Source organism: Patagioenas fasciata, chromosome 6 (assembly GCF_037038585.1).
Source record: "Patagioenas fasciata isolate bPatFas1 chromosome 6, bPatFas1.hap1, whole genome shotgun sequence".
Taxonomy (NCBI): Eukaryota; Metazoa; Chordata; class Aves; order Columbiformes; family Columbidae; genus Patagioenas; species Patagioenas fasciata.
In genome coordinates this window covers 31,821,410-31,848,886 of record NC_092525.1, presented here as the reverse complement: position 1 = coordinate 31,848,886, position 27,477 = coordinate 31,821,410, and the positions used below count along the sequence as shown (strand labels likewise).

At 42.3% G+C, this 27,477-nt stretch overlaps 2 protein-coding genes and 1 non-coding gene across 10 annotated transcripts in view; 2 read left to right on the top strand and 1 right to left on the bottom strand.

Annotated features, from left to right (window-relative positions):
* Positions 1-27,477, bottom strand: part of EVI5 (ecotropic viral integration site 5) — a 107,342-nt gene that overhangs the window by 62,644 nt on the left and 17,221 nt on the right. For 5 of the 8 annotated variants that reach the window (XM_065841702.2, XM_071810431.1, XM_071810427.1 and 2 more), the window contains 2 exons: positions 4,312-4,541; positions 215-404 (listed from right to left, as the gene is read on the bottom strand). In XM_065841702.2, the coding sequence (XP_065697774.1) occupies positions 215-404; positions 4,312-4,541 (420 nt within the window). Of the gene's footprint in view, positions 1-214; positions 405-2,109; positions 2,198-4,311; positions 4,542-5,028; positions 5,049-16,830; positions 16,960-27,477 lie in introns of those variants that run through there. The other 3 variants (XM_065841705.2, XM_071810430.1, XM_065841706.2) reach the window with 3 other exon arrangements.
* RPL5 (ribosomal protein L5) lies at positions 19,390-26,679 on the top strand. Its single transcript, XM_065842040.2, has 8 exons — positions 19,390-19,537; positions 20,310-20,379; positions 20,476-20,591; positions 22,054-22,188; positions 22,790-22,992; positions 23,940-24,117; positions 25,771-25,859; positions 26,517-26,679. The coding sequence occupies exons 1-8, from the start codon at positions 19,535-19,537 to the stop codon at positions 26,614-26,616; spliced, it is 894 nt and encodes a 297-aa protein (XP_065698112.1). The 5' UTR covers positions 19,390-19,534; the 3' UTR covers positions 26,617-26,679.
* LOC136104151 (small nucleolar RNA SNORD21) lies at positions 23,660-23,756 on the top strand. The gene has a single exon (XR_010651710.1). It is a non-coding gene; the product is annotated as a small nucleolar RNA SNORD21 (small nucleolar RNA).

Below are 27,477 nucleotides of genomic sequence, written 5' to 3'. Positions count from 1 at the left end.
ATTTTCAGTAAAAGACATTTGCTGGGCAAAACTGTTACCAAAGTCTGATAACAGTTACACACAGGAAGCAGGAAAGCTTAGGGACCCAATAGATTCAACTGGAAGCTTCCATTATACATTTACGCAAAAATCAAGACCAAAAGGAAGATAAAACAGTATCACTTATACAAATATATCACTTATTACAAATATATCCTATAAAATAGTGTCCAACCTTAACTTGCTTTTCTTTCTTTTTCCGTACATCTTCCCATTCATTCACAATTCTCCCCCACAGGATCCATGAGTCTTCTTCAAGATGGCTGAGATTGCTAGAAGCTGATGAACTTGATACTAGAGAAGACCCACTGTTTCTTCTTGACCCATTTACTGATCGCAAGGATTTACTATCTGTTTCCAAGAGTCTGCAGAGAAAGCACACAAAACCCAAATTCAAGTTCCTTTAATCACAGGGCTACACTACTAATTGTTTGGTTAGAAGTCAATTCTTCCAAGATCTTTACAAAGAATGCACCCAAAGGTTCAGCAGAACAGTTTTTCCAACATCCATTTGTATTAAATTTGAAAAGAACTGGTCAGTGTTGCTGTTTCTTCCTGAGATCTCAGATTCTGCAGACAGAAGAACAGCTCACATTGCCGCATTTTATGAAAGAGATTAAAATGTCACATCGTGCATCAACAACACTGAGATCTTAATACAACCGTTTTGTAGCCTCATGAATTAATACATAAAAACACATTAGAGACAGTACAGAAGCACTGCAAGTCCAACCCTCTTTTATACATTCATCAATAGGAAATTCATAGCCTTACAGGTAAGACACACAAGTTTTGTTGTGAGGCTTTAACTGCCAGCAAAAAGGCTTTGACTTTGTCAGTCTGATGCACTGTTGCTAGTAAAGAGAACATAAGTAAAATATCCTCAATGATAGTGTCAAATGTCAAACCACTGCAAATGACAGTAATTTTAAAGAAAATACTAAAAATAGCCTCATAAAAGTCTAGGTTTTTAAAACAACTGACATTTGCTAACAACTGTTCACAAATCAGCATGGTGTTTTATAAATGCATGGGAAAAATCTCAGACCTAAAGAATGACGACTGGGCAACACAAGTGGTTAGTACAGCTAATGAATGTGTAATTAGAGACAGAGTGCAGACATGAGAGCTTCTGCAGTGATGAGGCAGTGAGGGATACATGGGGACATGCCAAGTGCTGGACAAGTTGCTGAAGAGACTCCCGTCAGCTGGTTTCTATGGCCATCGGCTTCACAAGGAGCTGGGGATTCTGGGCAAAAAGCTGTTTTGCTTGGCCACAACTAATATTGAGCCCCATAAGCAGGGGAAAATTTTTTAGACGACATGTTTGGTAAGAGCAAGAATTCAGACTAACTTGGAAAAGCGTTTTGCCATATCAGTAGTTCAATTTGTGCTTTAACTTCCAAGAATTCCAATGTCTGATTGAATAATTGCTCAATGCACCTGCACAAAAGCTACCCGCCTCCCCCCCGCATTTCAGCAAGATCAGGTTAGATTTTAGATTTTTAATAAATTACAACTTGAGCTATATTGTACCTGAAACTGTACAGGAATCTCAGCCTAAGTACAAGTTTTAAGTGCTCTGCTACAACAGAGATATTTATACCCGCTTTCCGTGTTCCCAGCTGTCACCTGCTGGTGTTTACGGAAGTTAGGGAAAAATTAATTCAGGAAGATAACATGTACAGTCTCTGCAGTGGTATTTTGTATTGAAAAGTGTTAAATAGTAATGTCTTCAAAACAAAACAAAACAACAAACAAGCTTTTTCAAGACCAATGTTAATTTAGTCCATATTAATGGAATGCAGAAAATCTTATTTTGAGGGGGAAAAAAAAAATCCATTGTTAATATTTAGAAACCTGGCCTATACTGATCCGTAACAAAAACGTACAGTTTGGAACTCCTCCTCTCCATTTGACACAGTGCTTAATGATAAAATTCAAAGTAATCACAGAGGAAAAACAAGCACAGAATAGACATTACGATTATAAACCCAAGGTTCTAACTGGTCTCTTCCAGTTTCACAGCTCTCTATAAAAGTTATGCTAATTTCTGTAATTTGGCCTTACCTGGATAAACTCATTGTCCTTAGACTTGAAACTGAGAAGTTCTTCTTTGAGTAAGTAAAGAGTTCTCTGGTGTTTAGTCACTTTTCTTTCACCTAAAACTTTATAAATGATTTACTAATGTCAAACAGCTCCACCAGGACTCTGGACTGAGCTACCTCATTATTCTGAGGGGACTTTCAGTATATTTGGTTCACAGAATAGGTTGGTACAATCTGAGTTATTTCCACTTCTAGCTGTTTAACTAATTCATATTCTTCTTATTGACAGAAAAGCCAACAACGAAAACTAAACCTTTAAAAATACCCATCACCAGCAATCCTTTTAGAGAGAAGGAACAAGAATAGTCCCCTGTGTTCAGAATTCCTTGTCAACAAAGTGCTGTTGTGCCAAAATGCAGATTCAAAGTGTTCTGAAGCCACAGTGCACCCAGCATACAAGCATCACATTTCTGTATTAAAGTGTGATATCTCACAAGAAAAGGTACACTTGATAGGATAGCCGCTAGTTCGAATTCACACACAAACCTACTGTGGGATTGAATAACAGCTCTGGCTAAAATGAAATCAAACCAGACAAGATTTGCTAAGCTTATTTACTAAATGAAGAAAGCTGACTTGACAAAGAAAGCCTAGCAAGCCCAAGCTCACATTCTTCTTTCAAAACGCAAGCCAGTTTAACTGCAGGGCTTCATGAGATGAAGACATTACACTCCGACACAGATAAGTGGTCCAAAGAACAGGTATCACTGCTTTTCAAATGAAAGTGAGCCATTGGGTCATGAACAGAGCAAAATGCCTCAGATTAAATGCAAATTAGCTGTCTTAAAAGCACTCAAGTATTTTTTTTTCTTCTTTTGATAAATTTCCATTTGCACCGCAAAAATTACATATAGCTCATATTTGAAGGAGGGACAACCTCATAAACCACAAGAAGGAGAGGATGAGGTGGATCTAGAAGCTGCCTTTCATTCTTGGTCAAGAACTAGACAGATACAAACTCCTTGTCAGTTCTACTGCTATTGGGCTGCAGAATAGGAACATGAGAAAAGACATGCCAGGTGACAGAGTGGCATCTGCCCCTCCTCCTCCCAGTTACTCTTTTCCTCTACTGGAAGTTACTGCCCTCCGCACTGAATCAGCAGAGTTTAAAAAAAAAAAATCAAAAAAAAAAAAAAGACCACCACAGCCCCCACAGCAGGGAGAACCTCAGCTGCCTCGGTGCAAAGTCCAGCACACTGGCAGAAGCTGGAACAGAAGCCAATTTAAGCTGAACTATCAAACTCCGCACTTCCCTGCAGCAGCAGGCACAGCAGCCTCCAGTAGGTATCAAAGCCCTGCAGCTACCCGCCGAGTCTAAAACCAAGTTCAAGTTCTCTTTTGCAGTCAATCAGAAATGTACTTGTCAAATATAACCAAATTTTGCATGAGGCCAGATGACTTCAAAGTCCTGCCTCAAAAGAGCAGATAAGTATGGGTTCTGGAAATTCATCATTAAGAAATGATGCAGTCCAATTTTGTTTCTCAGTGAGATTGCCAATTTGCAATCGCTGTGTGCGTCGAGAGCAACCGATCCAACTGAAAGTTGCATCCTGAACTGTAGGTGGTACAGATAAACATACACTCATGGAAACGCTGCCAAGAAAAACAGTTGCTTACTATACCAAAAAATAAAAACCAGGATGAACAGAAAGGATCGATTAGGAATTTACTTTTCATTAAATTAAGACACTATTTATCTGCCACCATAAGTGTAACAGCAGGAAGATGGCTGAACATTGTTTTATCTCCAAGCATACACTGGAAAGCAAGAACTTCATAAAAATGAAAAAAACCAAAACAAAACAGAAATCAGAATCTAAGATATTGAAAAGCTAATAGCAATTGTAGTTTTGATCTCAGAAGATGAGGAGTGTATATGAAAATCTCATCCCTGAGATACTCTGTTTTAAATTGAATATGAAAATCATTTGCTCCGGTATAATTTCCTAGTATTAGAGGCAGCTGTAAACACACCTGTGAACCAGGAGAGAAAAACACCTTTTAGAGTTCCACAAAACCGGAGCCTATAAAAACATAGCACAAGAACACAAGTTCTTAAACCCTGGGGCCTTGAAATTGAAATGAACAGCCTCTATGCTGAACTGCAACAAATCCATTTTAGTCTCATTACTATACTTTGAAGACCAAAAAGTTTTCCATTCACCTGTTCTGTTCCTCAAGTTTAGCGAGCAATTCTAAGTCATCTGGACTCAGCTGTGTTGGTGAGGATGGTGACAGCGCGGGTGTAGACAGAGTGGTAGAGGAGGATGTAGTGTGTAGTGAGGCAGATGGACTTGCCACCTGACTGGCCATTTGACTGACGGTGTGCGACACGGTGTTCTTCACCCATGAGAGAGTAGAGCTCAGCTTGCCTGCAACCTTGTCTGTCGCCACCTGTGATTACAAAAAGAGGAGGATGCAATAGTTGTCTTTTTAATACCTTTTTTCAGTAAACCTGCTGTACTGAACAAAGCCAAAAATTACACAATATGCATGAAGTGACACTGAGATTATTTATTATTATTAAGATTATTTATTTTACCCAAAACTGTCAGAAGCAACACAAACATCAACTCCAGCACAATATTACAGAAGTAGTAACATGCAAGTACGTGGCTCATCCACAAAGCTAGACTTGGAGGTCATATACTCACAGAGCTCATTTCTGCAGTACAGAAAGCCCACAGGATCCAGGATCAGCTCAGACTTACCATTACAAAAATAATTAGAAACAAAAGCTTATTTTAAAACATCTTGATATGCTAATAATGGCACAGAAACTGTAGAAAAATAGCTATAGAAACAGTCAACTACTTTATTGATGGACACTGGAGCAGTACAAGTACTTCAGTGTAACTACTCCAGACCACCCACTGCTCACCTTCCTTAGTCCCTACAGCAGCAGGACAGAGGAGCAGGGACACCACATTTCTCATCTGCACCAAAGCAAAAGTATCCGCCAGTGTGCACAAAACGGTCACACAGAATTCGCATCCATGGATCTGCAACAGCTCCCAAATGTCTTGCACCAAGGCCTCGTGTAGCGAGCTCTTCTCCTTCCTCACTTTCTCTTCAGGTCACCCTTACACCAAGTGTCTGTGACCCCTAATGCCACCACCTGTGCCTGGACAAGCCTGGGGTCTGAGAGGGGTCTTGGACAAAAGGTGAGAGCTGCTCCCAGAGCAAAAGAGAGCTCTGAGCAGACAGCTGGGGAAACCACAGGCCCAGGAATGAGGAGGTTGTTAACTTGGGCTGATCATAATCTGCTGCTGCTTCTTGACCAGTGTCATGGGGTAATGCAGCCCAACAGGTTCCTTCATCACTGGAGAACAAACAGCAGCCCCTGGAGATATTTTCCAATGAAGCCTCACTAGAGCTCCCTTCAGCAACTGAAAATGTATGAGGCTTTGACCTACAGTGACTCAGAGTTCAATTCTTCCCCAGCCCAACTTAGAGACAATCTAGATGCACCTTAAAGGAAGAGTTCACTGCCTTGCAAAGGGTTAAAACTCCTCAAAACCAAGCCTGAAGAGGAACTTCCTTGAAGTTCTGCTGCTGGCAACTATTTATTTTGACCTGCTGACTTCCTCAAAATATTGAATTGCTCAATAGTTGTCACAAACAATTCTGCAGTACAGCCTATACAGTAATTGCTAAGACAGTACAGACACCGAGCTACAGGGAAAAAAATTCCCTTCCCAACATCCTCTAACAGTATCTAGTTGAAGTAGAATTTCAACAGGAAAATGTATCTCAGCATGCAGTGCATTTATCTGAAGCACAGTACATAGACTGAATAGTTGCTAAGGTAGAGGCTTTTATTTAGATACAATGCTACAATTAACTTTTTGTGAATCAAATCCAACAGTTTCTATTTTCACATCTTATCGAAAGGAAGACATGCTGAATGCCTTCAGAAAATACGAGGAAGACTACAGGCCAAAAATCAAACCAGTGGTACTCAATCTCTCCCCTCCTCTCCACCAGCAACATGACACTTCAGAGCTCTCCTAGAGGACTGCAAAGAGGTTTCCAATTTCCTTTTTCTAGAAATCTTCAGATGCAGGCACACAAACCACAGGTGTGAATGGTGATGTCCCAACATAAGCATCAGAAAGGCTCCCGTTGGTTCTTATATCACTATTGGACAGGAAAGCTCACGTATATCAACGTTGGTAGAAAAAAAACCAAACGAACCAACCCACCCACACAAACAAAAAACCTAACACATGATCTTTTAAAGATACGATTAGAAAAGTCACTTCCAATACTAGCATTTGACACCATCTGTTATACAAGAAAGGAATGAAAATTGCCAGAGGTTTCAAAATCTTAAGTTTAATACATGCATTAATATTTGACTCAGTCAATATCCTTTATTCTCTATTGCTATGAAAGGATAAATTATTGCTGTTTAGCTTTGTATAAAATAGCATTATGATAAAGGTAACTCGTAGATTTCAGTTAAGATTGATTATTTTCTCAAAGGCTTTAAAACTGCTTAAAATATGACAAGTAATATAACTATTCCAAAAATAAATGCTGGCAGAAACAGGGCAAATCTTAACAACACAGCAGACACGACTGCCATACGCAGCAGGTTTTAAGAGTCACCCATTCTAATAATCTCATAAATAAATATTAGAAAAGCAGTAATTTTGAGTAATAGCCTATGTGACAGAAATAAGAAGAGGAAGTATACAATCGGTGTTCATCTCTTCACAAAGTAAAGTAACTAGGAAGACTTAAGACAAAAAAGTCAATCCCAGCTGAGTCTGGCTTATACATTATGGGGCTCTTACTCTACATTAACACAGCTGAAGCAGGGGTGGGGGGGGTGACAGAAATCAAGAATCTCACTAACATTTATTCATCAACACATCACTAGGCAGTAAAAAATTAATGCAAAGTTTGTAGGAACCAATTACATGAAGAGTACTAAGAAAACGTAGGGTCAAGAAAACCGTGCAAGACAGCAGTTAAATCAGAACAATGTGTCTAACACCACTACAGTTTCTAAAAGCAGCTTAGAGTTTCATCAGAATGTATTCAGAAAATTAGTACCCCAAAAATATTCCCAGTCAACTATCTGAAAGCATTAACACCTACAGTAAGCAAAATCCATAGCTGCAAAAAGCAAATGTTTGAAGATCAAAAGGCTCACAGTGAAGCTGGTATCAAAAGCACACAAATAATTCATGTGGTGAAAAACAGCTACAGCAGTCACTCAGGGCCAAGCTAAATTGAGAAAAAAATTCTGATCTGACAGCTAACTAGTCAAGCCATCAGCCCTTTTGCCAGGGTTCCCTAAAAATCTAAAGCCAGCTCTCTTAAATTGTCAGCATCAGTGGAGACTCCTGGCCCCACACATGAAGGCATTTAGCCATCACGTTCGTTATCCCTTTCCCCAAATAGGATAGAGTAACAGGATTTCCATATTTCATCATTTCACTTATGTTAATTTCAAAATTTATACTCAGTGACAGAAGATTTCATAGAGTTATTCTTTGACAAGTGAGTTAAGGCCTCCCAGAAAACAGGTCACTGGAACTAGAAAACAGGAAAACCTTACTAGGAGCCACGCACCACTACTTCTGTCAATGTATGCCATGGTCCTACACTTGCCCTTCCAGCTCTTTACCCTTATCTTAATAACAAATGAAAATCCCTGCTAGGTATTGAACTTTTCAACTCTACATACATGGTTCCACCTAACAGGGTGGTTGTACTTACCCATCACCACAGACCAACACCACTTCCCACCTTTCTGCTGACAATCCCTGCAACAAGAAATGTGTGTCCCACTGCTAAGAATACATACACGTAGTACAGAAGTGAATCCTACCGACTCCCACTAATATGACAATACACGCAAGTAGTATAGAAATTAATCCTATGGACTTCCAAGAGATACATACCTCTTTCCTCTGACAGCACAAAGAGCTAAAGGTTTCACTGTAGCCCCTTCAGAGAAACTGGGGTTCCCCAATTAAAAAAATGACAGAGTTATCAAATTGTTGAAATTAGTCCTTCTGCCTTCAGCTACACACATGAGAATAAATCCAGTATGAATGATGGCAGATACTTCCACTGGGTATCACCAAGTCTAGGAAACACAGGAAGATCTGTGTGAGCATTTGGTTTAACAGCTCCCTGCCTTAGAGATGTGATTTTGCTTACTGCTGCATTCTGGAAAGATTTAAGTCAGTCAGTATCATTAAACCTTTAATCTTTTCTTTGTATTTTTGGACAGAGCGTCCTCAAGGCTTTCCTAAACACATGTTTCTTTTAAAAACTGGTCATCCTTTAACCAGTGATATTTCTGCAGGCCTGCAGCAATGTCTCCCTCTTGGCTATAATGATGCTCTGCACTTCAGTTATGAAGTGTCCTTCGCTTTGCTGCTCATTACTGTGGAAAACAGATCACAGCCATGTGCTCAGCTGTTTGTCGCAGTAACAAGGACAGCCAGATACACCGCAGTACCCATCCCAAATTCTTAGCTAGGTCACAGCCATAACTCTAACTAAGCACAAGACAGCTTTTGCCTTTGCCACCATCCTCTCAGTGGGTGCATGGGTGAATGCCGGCCCCTCCCCGACCCCTGCAGCGCTCACACACGCGGTTGCTCTACCTGCCGCAGCGGGCACGGCCGGCACAGCTGCGCAGGCAGCCCCTGCGCGGGCTCTGCTCCCCAGCCCCACCGCTGACCAGCCGCCAACAACCAGCTCCGGCTGGAAGCCCCGCTTAGCAGCAGTCTGCTCAGCTCACCACTGCCAGTTTCTCAACTATGCAAAGACAACTCATTTCCCTTTTGTTCCCAGCATTTTTCAGATGCTGAAATTCAAGTTATTATACATTTGAAGAGTATAAAAGGTAACCTACATTGCCTGAGAAGCCAGCCAAGTCATCGAGAGCACCATCAGTATGATCAAGCCATTATTAATTATTATTAATGTGTGACCAAAACCAGAGCAAACCATTTTAAAAATGTGGTTTTTTCCCCAGAGGGGTCTCACTCAAGAATTTGCCAATTAATGAGACTTCAAACACAAACGCTGCTCCTGGCCCGCTCCCAGGGCCAGCACCACCTCGCACTGCAGATGGTCAGGCCTGCAGACAAGCAGGCAGGGGTTCAGCTGCCCCCCTGTGTGGGGGGCCCAGGGAACCCAGCAGGCACCATCCAGCTCCAAAGCAGGCACGTCCATTCAGGCTCCAAGCCATATTTACAGCTACACTGCTCCTGGTTTGCCAAAAAAACAAGAGCACCAGAAGAGCTCATTTGCATCCACCTGCCTAAGACCATGTGGATATGTCCTAAATACACATGTGAATTTTGAGTTTGAAAATATTGGTCTTTAAAAAGATGAGAGGGACAAGACCTAACTACTAAAGACATTCTACTCTGTTGCAGTTTCCAGTGAGCAAAACAGAACTACTGGCAATTCTCACCCATCTGGTCAGTCATCAGGCAAGGCACAGATCTGTCTGCTATGTACTTTATGCTACTACAGAGATAATAAATGTTTATACTGATACTATACATACTACATGCAGTTTATATACGCCAATTAAAATGTCTAAAATTCACTATCTCAGCTTTATGTTTAGCACCTTTAACTAGGTGCTCATTACAGAGCTTTATTACCAAGAGGAAGTATAACACTGGGTTTAGATTTTTGTGTTACTCAAAGGAACACTGCAGCAGAGCAACATATGGAATATTTTAAGGCAGGCTAGCTGAAGGTAGACCACAGCATCCCACATTACATACAATTATATAAATCCCTCTCCCTGAGAATCCCAAGGTATCGTGCATTACCATGTTACTACTGCATATTTTTTGCATTTTCCAGAAGACAATATTTGCTTTTCTAAAAAAAGTCTACTTAGATTTATTTTTAAAAGGTATTCCACTGTACACATTGAATTAGCTTTATGCCTACATTCTGCATTTCCCTGAGGAAAATCTGTATTAAAATTACAGGTATCTTGACTACCCAAAGCACTGTCTCAACTGTTCCTATCACATGACGAAGTAAAAATAACCACAATCCCTACAAAACACTACAGTATATATTATATGCTCTCTATTATTTCCTCTCTTCCTGAAAAGAGAAAGAAATGGGAACTTCCAAAATACAGGAAGCAATCCCTCATGCTATTCTACATACAAAAGAAGTCTGACATAATGAGGCTGAAATTGTGTATGTGGTTTTTGAGCCAGTTAAATAGCATTCCGTGGACCCAGTCTCCTGCTTGCTTCGAAGTTAAAAGCATTCTAATATCTGAAGAATAAATTACACTGACTCAGTCAGTGACACATGCAGGAGAGGCAGCTGGTGAATCAGCCTGTTACCATGCTTCCTGACAAGCTAAAACCCTCATTTAGGGCTCAAATATGGTTTTAATATAAGCTTCATCTCTGTCTTTTTCACTGCAAATTCATATAACTTATTTCTGCTGAAGTCTGAGGAAAAACTCCTGATTACTCTTATATTCTTGACTTTTCTTGTAATATCATCTAACAATAGTCAGGAATGTCATGGCTAAGCATTCGCCAGCTTCCATTTCACTTGATATTCACAAGCTCTCCAAGTCTTTCTGATACAAAGAATAAAGCAAGCTAACATTTTACACTGTATAAATCTTAAGCTATTGGAAATCTTTCTGTAGTATCATTTAGTAAATACATGTTCTTTAAAAGCTGCCTTCAGACTCTAACTTGCTGGGGTTTTGATGGTCCAAAAACACCTGAAAGAAGAATCTTGAAGTTGCAAGTTCCCATACAGAACACACCAATCTAACACATGAGGTGTTGTAAGGAGGTACTTCATTAGAAATGCTGTTGGTGTCCACCAAAGGTTAGAACCATTGTTCAAATTCGTATGAATAACATTTCAATCACTGACCAAATTGCACTGAATTCTATTTAGTTCCGACAACAATTCCAGGTTTTTAATCACCCCCAAAGTCCAGTGTGGTTTGCGTTGTCCTACTATGCTACTGAGAAGACAAACCACAGTGCTTCTGCAGACACCATCTCCTGTCCACCTAAAGACAGTCCTTGATCAAACAAGTTTCAAACCCAACATGGGAATGTAACAATCTTCAGGAAACCACAGAGGTCTTCTTTCCAGGGGAAAAGAATTAGATACGGTGCTTTTGTACAAAAGGTGGCTGAGAGCTCCTCAGAGCTGCAAGAAAAAATACTGCAGGACTCTGGTAAAAACCTTTAACAGCGAAGTTCCTTTGTTTCTTTGTTCTCTTAGGCCTCAGCTTGGAAAACATCTTTGTGTTTGAGGTTCAGCATGCCAGGCTACACACACGTACACTAGGAGGACCATCCCCTCAGCTAACAGAGGGAAGAATCAGAATTATCAGCTAAAATAAAAAACTCCTGCAAAGTCACTTTGGTTTAGCACTAGATTGGAAGATTTATTTTTTTCTTCTCAGCCAAATGCCACTCAGCCATTTCACTGGAGTTGGAGTATCATCAGACATTTACAAAGAAGTAACACACACTGGAGGACACATATGTTTATCATTAAAGCTCCTTTCTACAAATTTTACTTTCCTACTCCTTCCCTGAGGCCTGGCTTCCTTAATGCTGCTTTTAGCCAACTTCCTCCTGGAAAGGAGCCAGGACCAGCATCTAAACTGCATTAGGGCAAAAAGAAACAAATAGTATATAAACGCAGTTAAATTTACTAAAAGCCTTAGGTCCATTTTTGGAAGCAAGAAACAACTAAGTCATATTTTTAAATGTTCACTGAGCCTTAATTAAAATAAGTGTTTTTAACACAACTCTTAATTTTAAAAGTATACGAAATTTACAGGGATTTAAGCTGGTAAGTTCAAAAGGATCCAGTATCTGACAACATGAAAACATACCATTCCATGCAAAATTTGTTTTTATGTGTTGGCAGCCCAGGTACTTTCTAGGTGTAATTCTCCTTGTTTATCGAGATTAGATCAACTTACGCCACAATCTACAGGCTAGAACCAAAACGCTCACCTCCTGTTTACCATGTTGTGCGTGGTTCCCTTTCCAAAGGGAAGTACAAAACGAGACTTGATGGATAAACCAGAGAACATAGGCATGGTCTTATGGGATATGGTAACACTTGAAATTTATTAATTACTTACCAAAATTTTAAACAAATCAGGTGACAGAGGTTGTTGAGACCCTACCTTCAAGATATTACACTTCTTTCCTTTAACTGATCAGCTAAAAGGTCACCTTTCTATCAGATACTCTCAAGAGAGTAAACCAGTTTCTAAATGACAGACGGGTAACCAGTTTTACTTGTGAGCTACAAATTCATCGCAACCTGCAGCTGCTGACAGAGAACAAGAAATCAAAAGTAGAAGTTTTAGAAGTTATAAACGTAACCAGTTTAGTAATTTCCACACAGGAAAGTTGTCCAGGCTACTCAGTAAAGGCAGCAGATTTAAACACAGGTGCAACAGTAAATTCTTTTAACACGATCCATGCCAACATCTGTGGTCTTGCAGTAATACTGAATTTTGCCCACCAGTCTACTTGGTATATCCATGTCTTCACAAGCCCTTACAGTGTCACTTGAAGCAAGCATGTTTTTAGGCTATGGAAAGGGCTTCCTCCATGCTAACATACTCCGAAGCAGTGCTCCTGCAGCCTTGTCTCAGCACAGCACTTAAAAAAAACCCCAATTTTCCTCAGTTATTAACTAAAGAAAAGGGAGATGACTCTTCGGAGAAATTACATATCTAGTCATCATCAAAATAAACCAGTTATTTTCTGACTAGTTGACCACTGATTTTTATGCTTTCTTTTGGAAATAAGGGCCCACTTACTTCTTTCCAAAAGGCCTACTTGTGGAAAAATGCAAGGAAGATCAATGAAACACTGATGATTTTCAGTGCTGGTCAGATATCAAGAAGATTATGTAAAAAAATCCCAAACCTATTCTATCATGGTCTGTGTCTTAGTATGTAATTTTGGCTTGCCTTTGTCATTTTGTCTATAGAAAGGCTGATCACAATTATTTTTCCAAAGGTCTGGGAAATACTAAACCTTCAGCCAAACCCATAAAGTCCCAACACTACTGCATTTCAAGGCGGGGAAAATTACTTAATGCATATTGGGTTTTAGCTCTGCTGTTTTAGAGAGCATGAAAGTTAGAATTTCTTTTTACCGTGCCTGAAAGTAGTTAACTATTTGAACTATATACAAGCAATCAAGAAGATTACCTGAAAAATTTAAAACTAACTTTCTTCTTATACAATGCCACTCTATATAGTGATGTGGACAATACATGTCCAAAATGTTAGGTTTTTGCTAGCTACTAGGCTTTGACACCCATTTTAAGCAACATTCAACAGTTTTAGCCTTCTACAACAAAAGTAACTGTAAGCTCTTCTAACAACCTCTTAGAAGTGCACGGTCAACTCGTGGCAACAACAACCCACTAATAAAAGACTGGCCCCATCTGCCACTCTGATGAAACCAAAGAAAAAACCCCACATAGTTAACACAGTATAAGATACTGGTGAGTCAGAATTCTGTATTATCACAATATAATTATACTTTAATTTAAAAAAGGATTAAGAACATATTATGATGTCATGAAACAGGTATTTAATGCTACACTAAGAATCACTAAGATTTAGTCATGACAATAGGGCATAAGAGAACTCAGAAGTCTATTGAGAGTCTGATTGTCAGTAGCAGGTCAATGTGTATTAATAGATTCTGTGTCCACACGTACAACAGACACATCACAATTCCCTGTACAAAGAGCAAAGCAAGACAAGAGCCCCTGCACTGTTAGTGACCCACCACCTGGTCACTCCAATCACCACTTGCTGGAGAAGGAGTGGATACAGCTCAACTATGGACCTGTAAGCACCCAATACTACAATGAAAGCAAGACAGTATTCCCAGTTTAAAGGAATCAAAACCTACTATTTAACTACTCAAAATTACATACTCCTGTAATATTTACTCTAAAAACCCCAAGCAAACAATTTTAATTGGGTCTTGGAAAAGAAAGAGGATTGAGAGTATATAATCAAGGCAAGTATAGGTTGCTTGCAAAAACATTCATCAAGTCAGGATTGGTTTTCTTTATTGTTCCTCTTCTCAGACTAGCAGAAAAGATTCTTCTCTTTAACTATGCATTTGACACTTAAAATGATACCTAAAATATTAAATTATTCTATATGTCTTAAGCATTATAAATTCATTTTCTTCTACAACTTAAGAAAACAAAACAGTTTGTTTTTACCAGGGTACCAAAAACTAAACAATATTCAGTAGAATGCCGTGGTCTAACCCCAGCTGGCAACTAGGACCATACTCACTCCCCCCTCCCCAAAGTGGGATAGAGGAGAGAATTGGAAAGGGAAAAAAAAACAAACCAAACAAAAAACTAACAACTTGAGGGCTGAAATAGGAAGAGTTTAATAGGACAACAAGGGAAGTGAAAATAATAATAATAGAATATACAAAACAAGTGATGTCCAATGCAATTGCTCACTGCTTGGGACATCAATATCCTGTTCATTCCTGAGCAGTGGTATTTGCATGCTGGTCAACTCCAGTTTACATAGTGAGCCTGACATCATGTGGTGAGGAACACGCCTTTGGCCAGCTTGGGTCAGCTGTCCTACCCCTGCTCCCTCACAGCTTCTTGTGCACCTGGTAGAGCAGGGGAAGCCAAAAAAGTCCTTGACTACCCAGCAACAAACAAAACATCAGTGTATTATCAACTTTCTTCTCAGACTAAATCCAACACATGACTAACAGAAAGAAAATCAGCTCTTCACCAGCCCAAACCTAGACAACCCATACCCCAACTTAGCTGTTTCCCCCCTTCTAAATCGTGATATTAGAACCTTGAATTAACAAGGCAAACTATTTCATTTTCCAAGATTCACTGGCAAAGGACTTTTCTTCCAACTTCTGTTTCTTCTCTATTTATTATCAATCCCTCCCAGAGAACAAACTGACAGTAACTACTGAGGTGCATCACTTCCCCTACCCCTTCTGTTCTTGTAAACTTCAAGAGGCTTTTCTCCCAGCTCTTCCTTTCCATGAACCCTATTTCAGTCATTCCACTCTCCAGCCATCTCCTGCTTACTTGTTTGAAAGCAACCAAACAAGTCCACAGAAGACAAACATATGGAGACCTATGAAAAATAAAAAATCCAAGCCACCAAGCTGCGGTTCAGGAAATCCCTAAGCCTCAGCCTGGGGGAGGCTGGGAAGAGATCTGGGGAGGAAATGGGGCTGTTCTTTGGAAGCTTCTTCTGCAAACATCTGCTCCTCTCAGAGGTACTGCTGGGCTGGGCGGGCATCCAGTGACAATCACTACAGCTGCTCTCATCCCACTTTATCAAATTCAGACAATGCTGATTCATAATATTGAGTGCCTTCCTCCTCATCTTGCCCTTCTTTTTCACTGGCCGTCACTGTTTCCTCTGCTAATCCTTACTTGCAAAATAATTCATAGCTATATATTTTCAAATAAGCCTTAAATCTTTATAAGTGTAAACACAGAGCTGTACAATCACCATCAAAGTATAAACCGTACATTGAAAAAAGTGAAGAGAAATAAACAGTGACACTTATGCAAAACACTTTTTAATACTATCTACCAAAAAAACAAACAAGATCCAGTTATCTTCTCCTTTAGGCACATAAAGTAAAGCAAATTAAAAAAAAAAATAGGAAAAGTTTTGAGTTTTTTGACAAATACTTTCGGAGATAATTAAAACATGTTGAATACCATCAGTTCTTCTCTGTATGAATCTGCCTCCTCTCTACACCTTTTGCATGGGATCTTAGAGAAAAAAATATTGTCCCAGGTTGACAAGAAACACTGCGCTTTGATCCAGTCAGCGGTGCTGCTAGCTCATCCTGCAAACACAACATGGGATGCCAACCTCACCTTCGCTATAAAACTGCTCCCATTAGCAATGCTGAACGTTAGCAGGAAATACACAGGACTACAGAAAACCAACGCTAGGAATTGAAGCTGGAATACGTAACAAGTAGCCAGAGCACCGATATCGACTTTTTACCGTCATTACATAACCACGTCCCTGCAGATGCAGCAGGAGATGCCACTACAGGAGATCTGCGAGGCACCATTGGAAAATCATCTCTCTCTCAAGAATGAAAGACCCAGAGGCTCCCGGTTTGGCGATACGTCCGTAGCACCGGGAACAACTCACCCTCCGCACACAGACCCGCCGAAGCCTCCCCGGCCCAGAGCCCTCCCCACGGCGTGCACGGCCGGGCGCCTCCATCCCGGCGCTGCCAGCTGCCCACCCGCGAACCCGCGCGGAGTTGCCAATCGGCCCGGCCCCGCAGCCCCCGGGCCGGCGGCAGGGCCGCGATCCGCGGCCTCTCGGCGCCCCCGCCCCGCGGTCCCGGCGGGGAGATGGCTCTCCCTGCCCGGCGGCGGCACAACACCGCCCGCCGCCCCGCTCCACCGCCCACCGCGGCGGGAGGGCCCCGGGCCGCGAGCGCTGGGCGGAGGCGGCCGGCCGTGCCCGCGGGGCGGCGACGCTCCGCCGCAGCCCAACGGGAGGGGACGGGACGGTGCGGCCGGGGTCGCCGCGCCCCGCCTAGGCCCGGCCGCGCACCGCCCCCGGCCCCTCCGCGGCGGGGGCGCGGGCCGGGCCGCGCCTCACCTTGGAAGCGTTGCCCGCGGCCGGGAGGTGCGAGCATCGGCGTCCCCCGCCGCCGGCCTCCGCGGAGCTGCCCCTCCCCGGCGGCTCGCCGCGCTCCGCCGGCCCCGGCAGCCGGGCCACGTCCCTGCCCGCGCCGCGCGCAGGCGCACTCCGCGCGCAGCCGCCGCCGCGAGGGGCAGCCCCGCGCCCGCCCGCCCGCCGCGGCCCGGGGAGCGGTGACGGGGCCGGGGCAGCGCTGGTGACAGCCGCGGCTGCCCTGCCTCCCGGCGGCTCCCCGGCACCGACCTGCCCTTACAGCCCGCCGGGTCACTGACTTGCTCGTCCCGTGCAGGTCCCGCCGGTATGTCATCACGACTATCACAGAAAAAAACAGTCAATCAGAAGCCAAGCCCCCACCTTGCCCCAAGTCACAGCACCTCCGGTGACCTGCCTGCCTCCCGCCCTTCCCCGAGCGGAGAAGCTGCCGCATCGCCCCGGCACAGGGTGAGGGCGCATCTGGCCCGCTCAGAGGCTGTTTCGATGCAGCCAGGTGTCTGCCTCGGGCTTTCTCTAACGCCATCTGTACGTTGGGAGCTGCACCTAATAACGCGTTCTCCAGGAGCACCGAAGAGCCTCAGGCTGCACGGGCCCTTCCTTACAAGCGTTTGTGAGACACGTTTCAGCCAGATGCCGATGAGGTGACACAGAAGGTTGAGACGCTGTCTGCAGCTCCACATGCAACAATGAGCCCATTCGCCATTGTGCATCTACAATGAAGAATAGAGACTCCCAGACAAAACCATTCAGAAATTTTCATTTGTAGGGATTCTAATAAAAGCTCAATTAAAAAAAAAAAAATGACAATACCAGGACACATACTCTACATACTGCTTTATAGCCAAATACATAAAGAATATACTTTCAAAAACAAGTCAGCAGCAACAGCAGGAATAGATTATAGACAGGCCCCCAGCATAACTTTCTTGCATCAGTAAGGCCATTGCTGTTGCAAATGACAGCAGAAAAAGTACAATTGCTACAAGTGGCCACACAGGTCAGTCCAGTCACACACACCCACCTTCCTGCCTTGAGTCCTCCACAAACACCCAGGAGAGGGTCCTCACTTACAGGGGTGTTCTCGTGAGTCCAAGAGACTTCTTTCAAACACATAGCACTACTCTGATACCTTGTTCTCCAGAACTCATCCAAGTAAAAATACCACATATAACATAATAGAAATTGAGAAATAGCATTAAAAACCCCTTGTAAATATATTTTGGTGTCAATTAGTGTTGCTAGTAAAAAGTATTTTATTAAAGGATTTAAAAATCTTAGCTTTTACCTCAACAGTTTCAGCACCTCTACGAATAGCAGTCACCCTTTCAACAAACATTGCTACAGAAGAGGAGAGATTTGCCCTGGATTTGTAAGTGATCCAGGGGCGGGGCCAATGAGCTCAGGTGCAGCCGCCCTGGCTTGCAGGGTGGAAACAAAGCAAGAAAGCACATGGAGGCGTGATGGGATAACAGGCTGGTTTTGTGATGGTGATCTATTTTAGGAGAAAAAAGTCTTCTTACAGAGAAGAACAATAAATTTATTTTATTTTTTATTGTTTAACAACAAGATTAAAGGAGTCTTGCTTATGATACCATAGACCATGAGGCATTTCTCATCAAAGTAATTGCCCGACAGTTGCAGGCAGCCCCATATGGGAGAGCATGTATAAGGGCTCGGTGTGACCTCTGTGTTGGAGAGTGGCTGAGACATCGTGCTCACCCAGAGCTACTTTATGTAAGAATTGAAAAACATGTAGAATTCCAAACTTCCTAAAACTCAGACTTAGATAGTTAGGTAATTTCTGAAGCTATCAGGAACCATGCTGGTACTTGCCTGATGTAGGGAACATTTATTATTTCTTTCACTCTCTTGTGGTTATTTGTACTGAATTAATATCTTTTTAAAATATTGGTCTATGTGCAACAATCAGCATGGTGGATTTTATTGAGTAAATGAGTGAGGATAACCAGACAACTGCATCAGGAACAAAGATGCTGGCTTTGTGCGCTTTGACAACGCCAAGAAATCTAATGCCACTTGACCTGTTTGTCCCAGTAGATGTACATATATACATATATATATACACACAATTATATATTATTGCTTTATTCAAAAATATCAATTATGCCAGGTACCTATATTTTAGAAACACCATTTGATTGGGATTTGTTTGGCTTCACATTTTAATTATTTACTGTTCAATCGTGAGAAATTTCCCTAGAAAATGAAGGGAATTAAAATCCCATAAGGTGCCCACAACTGGCTAGTTTAAAGGTCTATTGATTTTTCTGTTGTAAGGGTCCTTGGCTGTGACACACGGCTCGCTAACAGCTGCTGGGACAGTTGATGAGGGAAGACCTGGAAGCGGTGGCACGTTGCGCGGAGGCACTAGCGGGCAGCAGTTTTGTCTCCGCGATTGTGTTCCTGTGCGTCCCCGCGGTGACACCGGCACGGCCCGGGGCCCGCCAAGGGCAGGGCGCTCCGCCAGGCCGGCAGGGGGCAGCACGGCGGGCACCGGGGAGAGGCCGGCCGGCGGCGCCCCGCCTCGCTGGCCAGGCCAGGAGCTGCGGCTGCGCAGTGGGCGCGGCCTTTTCCCCCCTGCTGCGGAGCGCAGTCGTTGTGCGGAGCGGGCCCCGGCCTAGGCCTAGACCGGACAGTACCTGGCACGATGGTCAGTACCGGCCCCACGGGACCCGCGCGGCGCGGGGAGCTCTGCCCGTCGCTCTGCGCCCGCCGCGCGGCTCTGTGCGCCCGGATGGAGCCCGATTGGCCCGGGCCCGCCGCCGGCTGCGGCGGCTCCAGCGTGGCAATGGCTGCCATTGGTGCTGGGGCCGCTCCGCGGGGCGGCCTGGGGCGCCTCGGCGGGGTCCGACACGGCGTGTACCGGCCCCGTTGCTGTCCGCGCTGCCGCCTTGAGCCGCGGCTGGCCGGCCCGGTGCGCTGGCGGGCTGGATCGGGCCTGGGCCGCAGGCGCGTGGCGGCGGGGCCGGTGTGACAGAGCCCCGGCGGGCGTTCCGTGGTCCTGCCGTGGGGCTGCGCGGGTGCGGGCGGCTGTCCCGATGCTCCGTGTCCGCGCAGAGCGGCGGGGCTGCGGGAGAGGCCGGCTCGGGGCAGAGCTGACTGGGAACGAGCACGTTACTGCTCTGCGCTGCGCACACAGACCTGCCGTTAACAAACAGCATTTCTGGGGTTCTCCTGAAAACATGAGAAGTTTTGGCAAGAACTGTGCGTTAGTTCTAGTGGGAAGGATAGAAATCCTGGCGTTTGGGTGGGTTTTTTCCCTTCTGTTTTTATGAGGGGTTTTCATTTAAATGTATAAGTAAACGTGTTATTTTATTCCTGATTTCACCGCTGTTTTATTCATAGCGGGTTTAATTTAGTTAGGATGGTGTTGCATTACATGGTTATATGCTAATAACATCTGGTTATACTTCTTATTCAAGGGGTTTGTGAAAGTTGTCAAGAATAAGGCCTACTTCAAGAGGTACCAAGTGAAATTCAGGAGAAGGAGAGGTATTGTTCAGTTCCCTGTAACATATAATTAGATGTCATTGATGAATATTCCTCCTTCTGTCACACGTTTTCTACACTACGCCTGTTGTTTTTCAGAGGGCAAAACTGATTACTATGCTCGCAAACGTTTGGTAATTCAAGATAAAAACAAGTACAACACCCCTAAATATCGGATGATTGTACGTGTTACCAACAGAGACATCATTTGCCAGGTAAGGTCCCTGTGCTTGCTGCTTCCCAGACTGAAAGCAGCAGAAAGGGGGATGGTTGAAGCAGCTGGGAGTTTTAGTTTTTATATTGTAGAAGTTTCTTAGAGAAGAACAATCTTCAGTGCTGCCACACCCTCAATAATAAACTGTATTGAAGATAGAATTTATTTAAGAAAAGTTTTTTACTAGTGTCAATATGCTTCAGCAAGGTTATTCAGAATATGAGATCATAGTGTTTTAATGATGCTGAGATTAGTAGAAGATTTTAGGGAGGGTAAGATTTCTCTGTTTTTTTCTTACTGTCTCCGAAGTGCTTTGAAAAGGGGGCCTTCTTGCTTGACTGAAGACAACACAGTTGTCTCCATGACCTGTCAACCTGCAGTGACTTGCACTGTATTGAAATCTTCCTTCTCTTTTGAGAGTTCTTGTTCTGCGATGTTACGTGGACCATACGGAGCAGCTAGGCCTTATCATAGCTTTCCTCTAAGATGAAAGGAGACTGGTAAATAAGAAGAGTAGGCATTTTTTTTCCTTCTTATTAAGTTGGCAGCTGTGTGTTGCACCACATGCAGTTCTTCGCTGTGCCTCACTTGCTTGTTTCATTTTCAGAAAGTTTTGACTAATTTTGAAGTTAAAAACTTAGGCATGTTTGTTCTATCGTAAATACATGTTGTTAACCTCAATAAAAAAAAGCTAGGAAAGTGTAACTGTCATTTCTTCATAGAATAATCTATTGAGAAGAGAGGAGAGTGCTGTTTTTACGGTCAGTTGAGATGAAACTATGTCCTTGATGAGGTTATTTAATCTTTGAAACTCAAAAATCAGCGGTGGCAAGTGCTTTCATCTGACTGATAGTCCCTTTCCAGTGCGTAGGAATCCTGCCAAGAAGGGACAACTTTTGGATGTAGAAAGGAGGTGCAGGAGTCTGAAGGAGGAAGAGTAGAAATATTTCCGATAGTACTGCTGTCTTCAGGAGACACGAGATTACAAGAATTTCACACCCATTAATAAAATAATTCCATAAGGCTCATAACAGTGTTATCGCAAACTCTGTATCAGATGTTTTTGCATTTTTCTGAGGTGCATTATATACTGTTACGTGCGAACTACATGCAGAAAGTGGGATGGAATCTGTCCACATCTGTAATGGTTCTCTGAAAGGTTGCTTTTGTAGGTAGTTCCCTGGCCTCTTTTCGTATGTGGAGAGGTAAATAAAAATTGTTGCTGACATACATTTTTTCTGGCCTAATACAGATTTGATTTTTTTGTGTCTTTACTTGAGGAGTTAATGATGCCTTTTAAAACAATGAAAAGGAAAACACAACCTGCTGAGCGTCCACACCAAGGTTGGCAGTTTGCTGGACAATTCTATACAGAATTCCTGTTTGGTTTAAGTAGGTGTCAAAGAAATAATAAATCAAGCCTAGAATTATTATGAGAACACTAACAGTTGTTTTGTTGTCAGATTGCCTATGCCAGAATCGAAGGTGACATGATTGTCTGTGCTGCTTATGCCCATGAGCTGCCAAAATATGGCGTGAAGGTTGGCCTGACCAATTACGCAGCGGCGTACTGTACAGGTCTGCTGTTGGCACGCAGGGTGGGTATCTGTCGATTGTCTGGAAGTTGCTGCTCTGTTTTCCTGATTTTCTTAAAAAAGGGAGAGCCCACTTTATTAAGTGGCGTGGTAGTATAGATACCTCACTCTGTGGGCTTCTCTAAATATCAGCTTTTGCTCTTACCGTATGGATTTGATGGCCTCTTGTGACTGTCAAATCACAGTGACAAGTATGACAGCTTGCAGTTTGTACTCCAGCAGCCCAGTGTTAAATGTCAGTGCTGAAGCTTGGCGGAGGGAGGGAGTCAGGATAAAAATGTAAGAAATACACCTTTAATAGTTGAAAACATGCAAACAGCATCCATTGATTATTTTTTTCTTCTGTATAAGCTCATGAATGTCTTCAGTTCACTGATTTACTTGTTGGAAAAAAAGGTTGAAACTTAACAGCCATACTTACTGTGGTGGTGGTGGTGGTGGTGGTTAAAGTTTTGCTACTAGTATGGGCTGCATAATTTTTGTAAAGAAATTTGTGAAAACAAGGAAGATGATACTGCACATTTGTTTTTTAAGGTGGTGGTGATTCTTCATTTTGTCAATAAGTGGAAATAATTGCATGATGTTTTTTCCCCCTTCCCCACAGCTTCTGAATAAATTTGGTCTTGATAAGATCTATGAAGGCCAAGTTGAAGTGACTGGTGATGAATACAATGTGGAAAGCGTGGATGGAAAGCCTGGTGCTTTCACATGCTACCTGGATGCAGGTCTTGCGAGAACTACCACTGGAAACAAAGTCTTTGGTGCTCTGAAGGGTGCAGTGGATGGCGGTCTGTCCATCCCTCATAGGTAATTCAGTCTGTTTGGAATAATGTCTTTAGAATTCACCTAAGATGCTTCTGTATGTGCCAGTCCACTTACACTGCCGCTTTGCGTTGTAATAATTTTGTTATGACCTGCTAATGATTATGTAGCCTAGGTTCTGGGGTAGGTTTTTGGATTGTTTTTAATTGACCAGTGCAATTCTGATTAGTGCTGCTGGGAATCTTGCAACTGTCAAGAGATGCTAATAGATATTTAGCACTTAAAGAGCCATCTTGTTGCTTTTACTTAAAATCATAAGTGATTGGATGTGCTTAGGTAAATATCCTTTAGTATTCTGTTGGTTTAAGTCTTTAGCAAATTGTGTGTATGTGTTGGTTTCGCTGTGAAGGGCTGTGCGTGCCAGGGACAAAACCACTGACCTTTGCTACAGTTGTCAATACACCAGCAGGTCTGAGTGGTCCTCTGGCACTTAAAATTTCCCAGTGGAAGTTTTGATAATTCCTGTCATAGGCTGTGAATGACTGAATCAAGATTTTCGGCAGTGTTACCTGACACTGATACTACAGTTGATGGCTGCTTTCTGCTAGTAGCCGTGGGGGGAAAAAATCGGAGGTGTGTTGTGTATTTTCCTACCCTCTCCCATGCTGTCCTATTGATTCTTGACTGATTGTCCCGTTTTCCCGACTTGGCTGCTGTATGATGATACTCCCAATGACTGAACACTCTGTAGTTGGTCCACAGTGTGTGTATGATGCACTGCACTGTTTCAAGACGGGACTGATGGCAGCTGAGATGAACTGACAACTTGTCTTTCTTCATTTTATTTATATCTTCATTTTTAATTAGAGGGTCCTATTCCTCAGTTATCTGTAGGAGGATCTGCTGTATCAGTCATTTCTGTGTGGAAGCTGATCTCTGAATTAGAGCATTTGGCAATAGGTCTTTATGTGACTGTAACTGCTGTTTCACAGTACCAAACGTTTCCCTGGTTATGACTCGGAAAGCAAAGAATTCAACGCAGAAGTTCACCGCAAGCATATCATGGGCCAAAATGTTGCAGATTATATGCGTTACCTGATGGAGGAGGATGAAGATGCTTACAAAAAACAGTTCTCCCAATACATAAAGAACAACGTAACGCCTGATGGGGTAAGATTTATCTGGCTGGCTCTTGTGCATTAATAGAGATGCTGATAATTCTTGGGTAGGGACTTTCCTATTAATGCAAATAAGCTTGATAAATAAAATAATGTGGTTTACGTTATATGTTATCCATGCGAAGAAAACATTTATTGCTTTGTTAAGGGCTCTGTAGTATATTGCAGATCTTTTGAAAGTGAGATCTCTTCTCTTGCTGTGAAGCTTAATGTTCTGCTTATAAATCTAAGCTTACAGGATTCATTCTAAGATGGACCACTTCTTTTTTCTTATGTAGAAATTAACTTGAGCTTTCTATACCTACCACCCACTCATTCCTAATCCTGCACCACAGCCCATCATTTCTTCAGCTGTGATGGTTGAACTGTGAGGATGTGCTCCATGTCAAGTCTGGCTTACGATCTGTGTGACCCTCTACGTAGTTCTAGATCCCAGCTGTATATAGAGTAGCTGAAGCTAGCATGTCCTGAAACTATAGGGAGTGTAATACCTTTTATTTTAGTACTGTTTTCAATTTTAAAGCATTTTGTACAAAACACAAGAAGATATAGAAGATTACCAAGGTGCTACTTTCACTTCTTTCAAGTGTTAAACTCCTTTCGGATGGCTTGTTCTTGCTGCCTGTAATGTTCTCTTGGTTTCCCAGTTAATCGTCCTGAAGCCTGAAACAAATATTCTCACATCCCTTTTTAGGCTGTGGAAAACTTAACTGCATTCTTTATCCTTTTACTGCTATAGGGCTTTGGGGTTTTTTTGTAAATTTAACTAATTGATATTTTTTGTAACTTAGTCTTTACTAAAAAATAAGTAATGTTGCATTGTGAATGCCAACTTCATGTATTTAACTAAAACCCAATATTATAGTTTCTGTTGCAATGAAGTGATAGCTAGACAGTTATTCTTTCTGTATCTAGAAAACTTTTCACAGCGGCTATATAGTGATCTTAATTAACCACTCTTAAAACTGGTGCCATTATGGAGCCATAGTTGCCTTTGGGACAGAGCAGCATTATTGTATCCTTGGGGATGATGCAGGGACTGTCCTGCTTCTTGCAAGACTTGTACATGCTTTCACAAATTCAGCTTTTTTCCCCTCTTACTGTCTAATGTGTACTGCAGTAGGGTCTGAAAAGTGTCTGATGACAGTCTGTGTGGAATAATTTTGGTTTAGTAAGTAATCATAAAGTGTTTTGTTCTAGGTAGAAGTAGAGTAACTTTCTAGACTGGCTCTTGATTTAAACGTAGGGAAGCTACGGCACTGCAAGTAGGCTGCAGAAGAAATAGTATTTGAACTGCAAGATGCTAGCCTGTATTTATGAGACTTGTAAGTAGCCTGTAGTTACTCAATGGCCTTGGTTCCCTAACTGTAAAATAAGGATAAAAATACTTTATCCATTTTATGTCTAAGTTGTGGGTTTGGATGTTTAAATGGCATCATAGTGACAGTAGGAATTGCAGCATGCTGCTGCGCTGGTCTTTTGTATGAAGAAAGTGTTCTAAAGGTGACCACACAAAATTACAAGCTGTATGGTGATGAAAGCAGTTTATAGTGCATGCTCCAGTAAGAGTACCTTGGAGTTTTGACACAATCCTACAATTGGACTACTATGGAGAATTTAACTTTTTTTTTGTTTTTCTTTTGAGATGGAGGAAATGTATAAAAAAGCCCATGCTGCTATACGGGATAATCCAGTCCATGAAAAGAAGCCCAAGAGAGAAGTAAAGAAAAAGAGGTAAAACGCTCATCTTCTTTGACATGAATGTGACCTTTGTGTTGAAGATATTTTAGTTACATTAAAACAAGTAATGTGATTCAGATTGCACTTGTGTCAAAACTTGTGTCATAGATCAGATTAAGACACAAGTATTTCTGTGTAACTTTGTCAGGAATTAACTTCAGCAGTAGGTGTCTAAAATTTAAGAACTCCCAACTACATTAAAAAAAATGTAAAAGTGCAGCATGCTTGTGGCCTGAATAGCTGGAATTCTTAAGTGTTTATCTTCAGGTCTTAGTGTTTTCAGTGGGAAAGCTGCTGCTCTTCAGGTGAGGGCAGGCTGACTAATCTGTCAGTCCTAGACAACTTCAGTTTTCTAGAGGTATGGGAGAAAAGAAATCAAGGCGCAGCTATTGCATGGGGCTTGGTACTGTCTTTACTCACAAGTACTGAGCTTACCTCTTGAGGAATTAAACTGCTGCAGTCCAACCCTGCCTTTTTGTGGTGCCCTAGCTGCAGCCTTAAATCATTACGAGGAAATAAAGCTTGTTAGAGAAGTGGGAGTATGTTCTACCCTAGCACTCTTAATCCCAGTTCTGGGGCGCTGTAGCTTTATTGATGACCTTTGTGCTTATTTCTGCCTTGGCTATATCATATGCTGTGCTTGCATTGCAGATGGAACTGTCCCAAGATGTCCCTTGCTCAGAAGAAAGATCGTGTTGCTCAGAAGAAGGCGAGCTTTCTCAGGGCCCAGGAACGTGCAGCTGATAGTTAAGACAACTTTTACAATTTCTATGAAGCTTTGGAAAAAGTGGCAATAAATTTATTGAGTAAGCAAGTGTGTAAGACTGGCTTATTAATAAATCTTATAAAGATGCAGAGTATTTTTTTTAATGATACAGATATTCTGTAACCTTAAGGGTTCAGAGTACTGTATGAATAGATCTCCTTGACAGACAAGAGAGGTGATGGACTTCAAAACCAAGGCTGCTGCATTAGAATTATTCCCATAAGAAAGGGAAATTAATTTGGTTATTTTTTGGTGTGACTAGTATCAAAGACTAGATGTAAGAACTTGCTGCTTCTAACTACAAAATGATTTTAAATTTTTAAAAAGGGCTTTACGTGGCTTTTACTGTTTGTCTTTGAGCGTACTTAATGTTGTGGGCTAATCTGTATGTAGTTTAAGAAAAAAAACAGGAGTAGGCACAGGAAGTTCTAAAACCTCTGCCCAAAAGCAGCCTTGGGCTTTCAGGAACACAAATGCAGCACTTTCCCTACTGTGACTGAACTGTAGCTGGTACAGGAATACAGGTCTAATTGAAGTATTTAAGCTTCCTCCAGTAACTGAAGTACTTCTGTGCACTCAGCTCTGAGCTCTGGCAGCTACTGAAACAGGTACTGTCCTAAGCTGAACACTTAACATTATTTAGTGATTAGACAAGAGAATTCCCTTTTAAGTTGCATATACATGCTTAGTTACACAGGCCTTGACTTGCCCCATCCCTTGTTTTCTCCTACATCTCAGTTTCATAGGCACTTGTTTCCCATTAGACTTGGTGAAGTTGCTTGCACAGTTACAACATGAGTCAAGTAGGCTACATGGAGGAATGTTTTGCTTTAAGATACTGATAGG

What these genes read in the sequence shown, in the direction of transcription:
- RPL5 (XM_065842040.2), top strand. An exon ending in ACAACGTAACGCCTGATGGG is followed by an intron (nt 24,118 to 25,770) that starts GTAAGATTTATC and finishes TTTTCTTTTGAG; the next exon opens with ATGGAGGAAATGTATAAAAA. An exon ending in AGAGAAGTAAAGAAAAAGAG is followed by an intron (nt 25,860 to 26,516) that starts GTAAAACGCTCA and finishes CTTGCATTGCAG; the next exon opens with ATGGAACTGTCCCAAGATGT.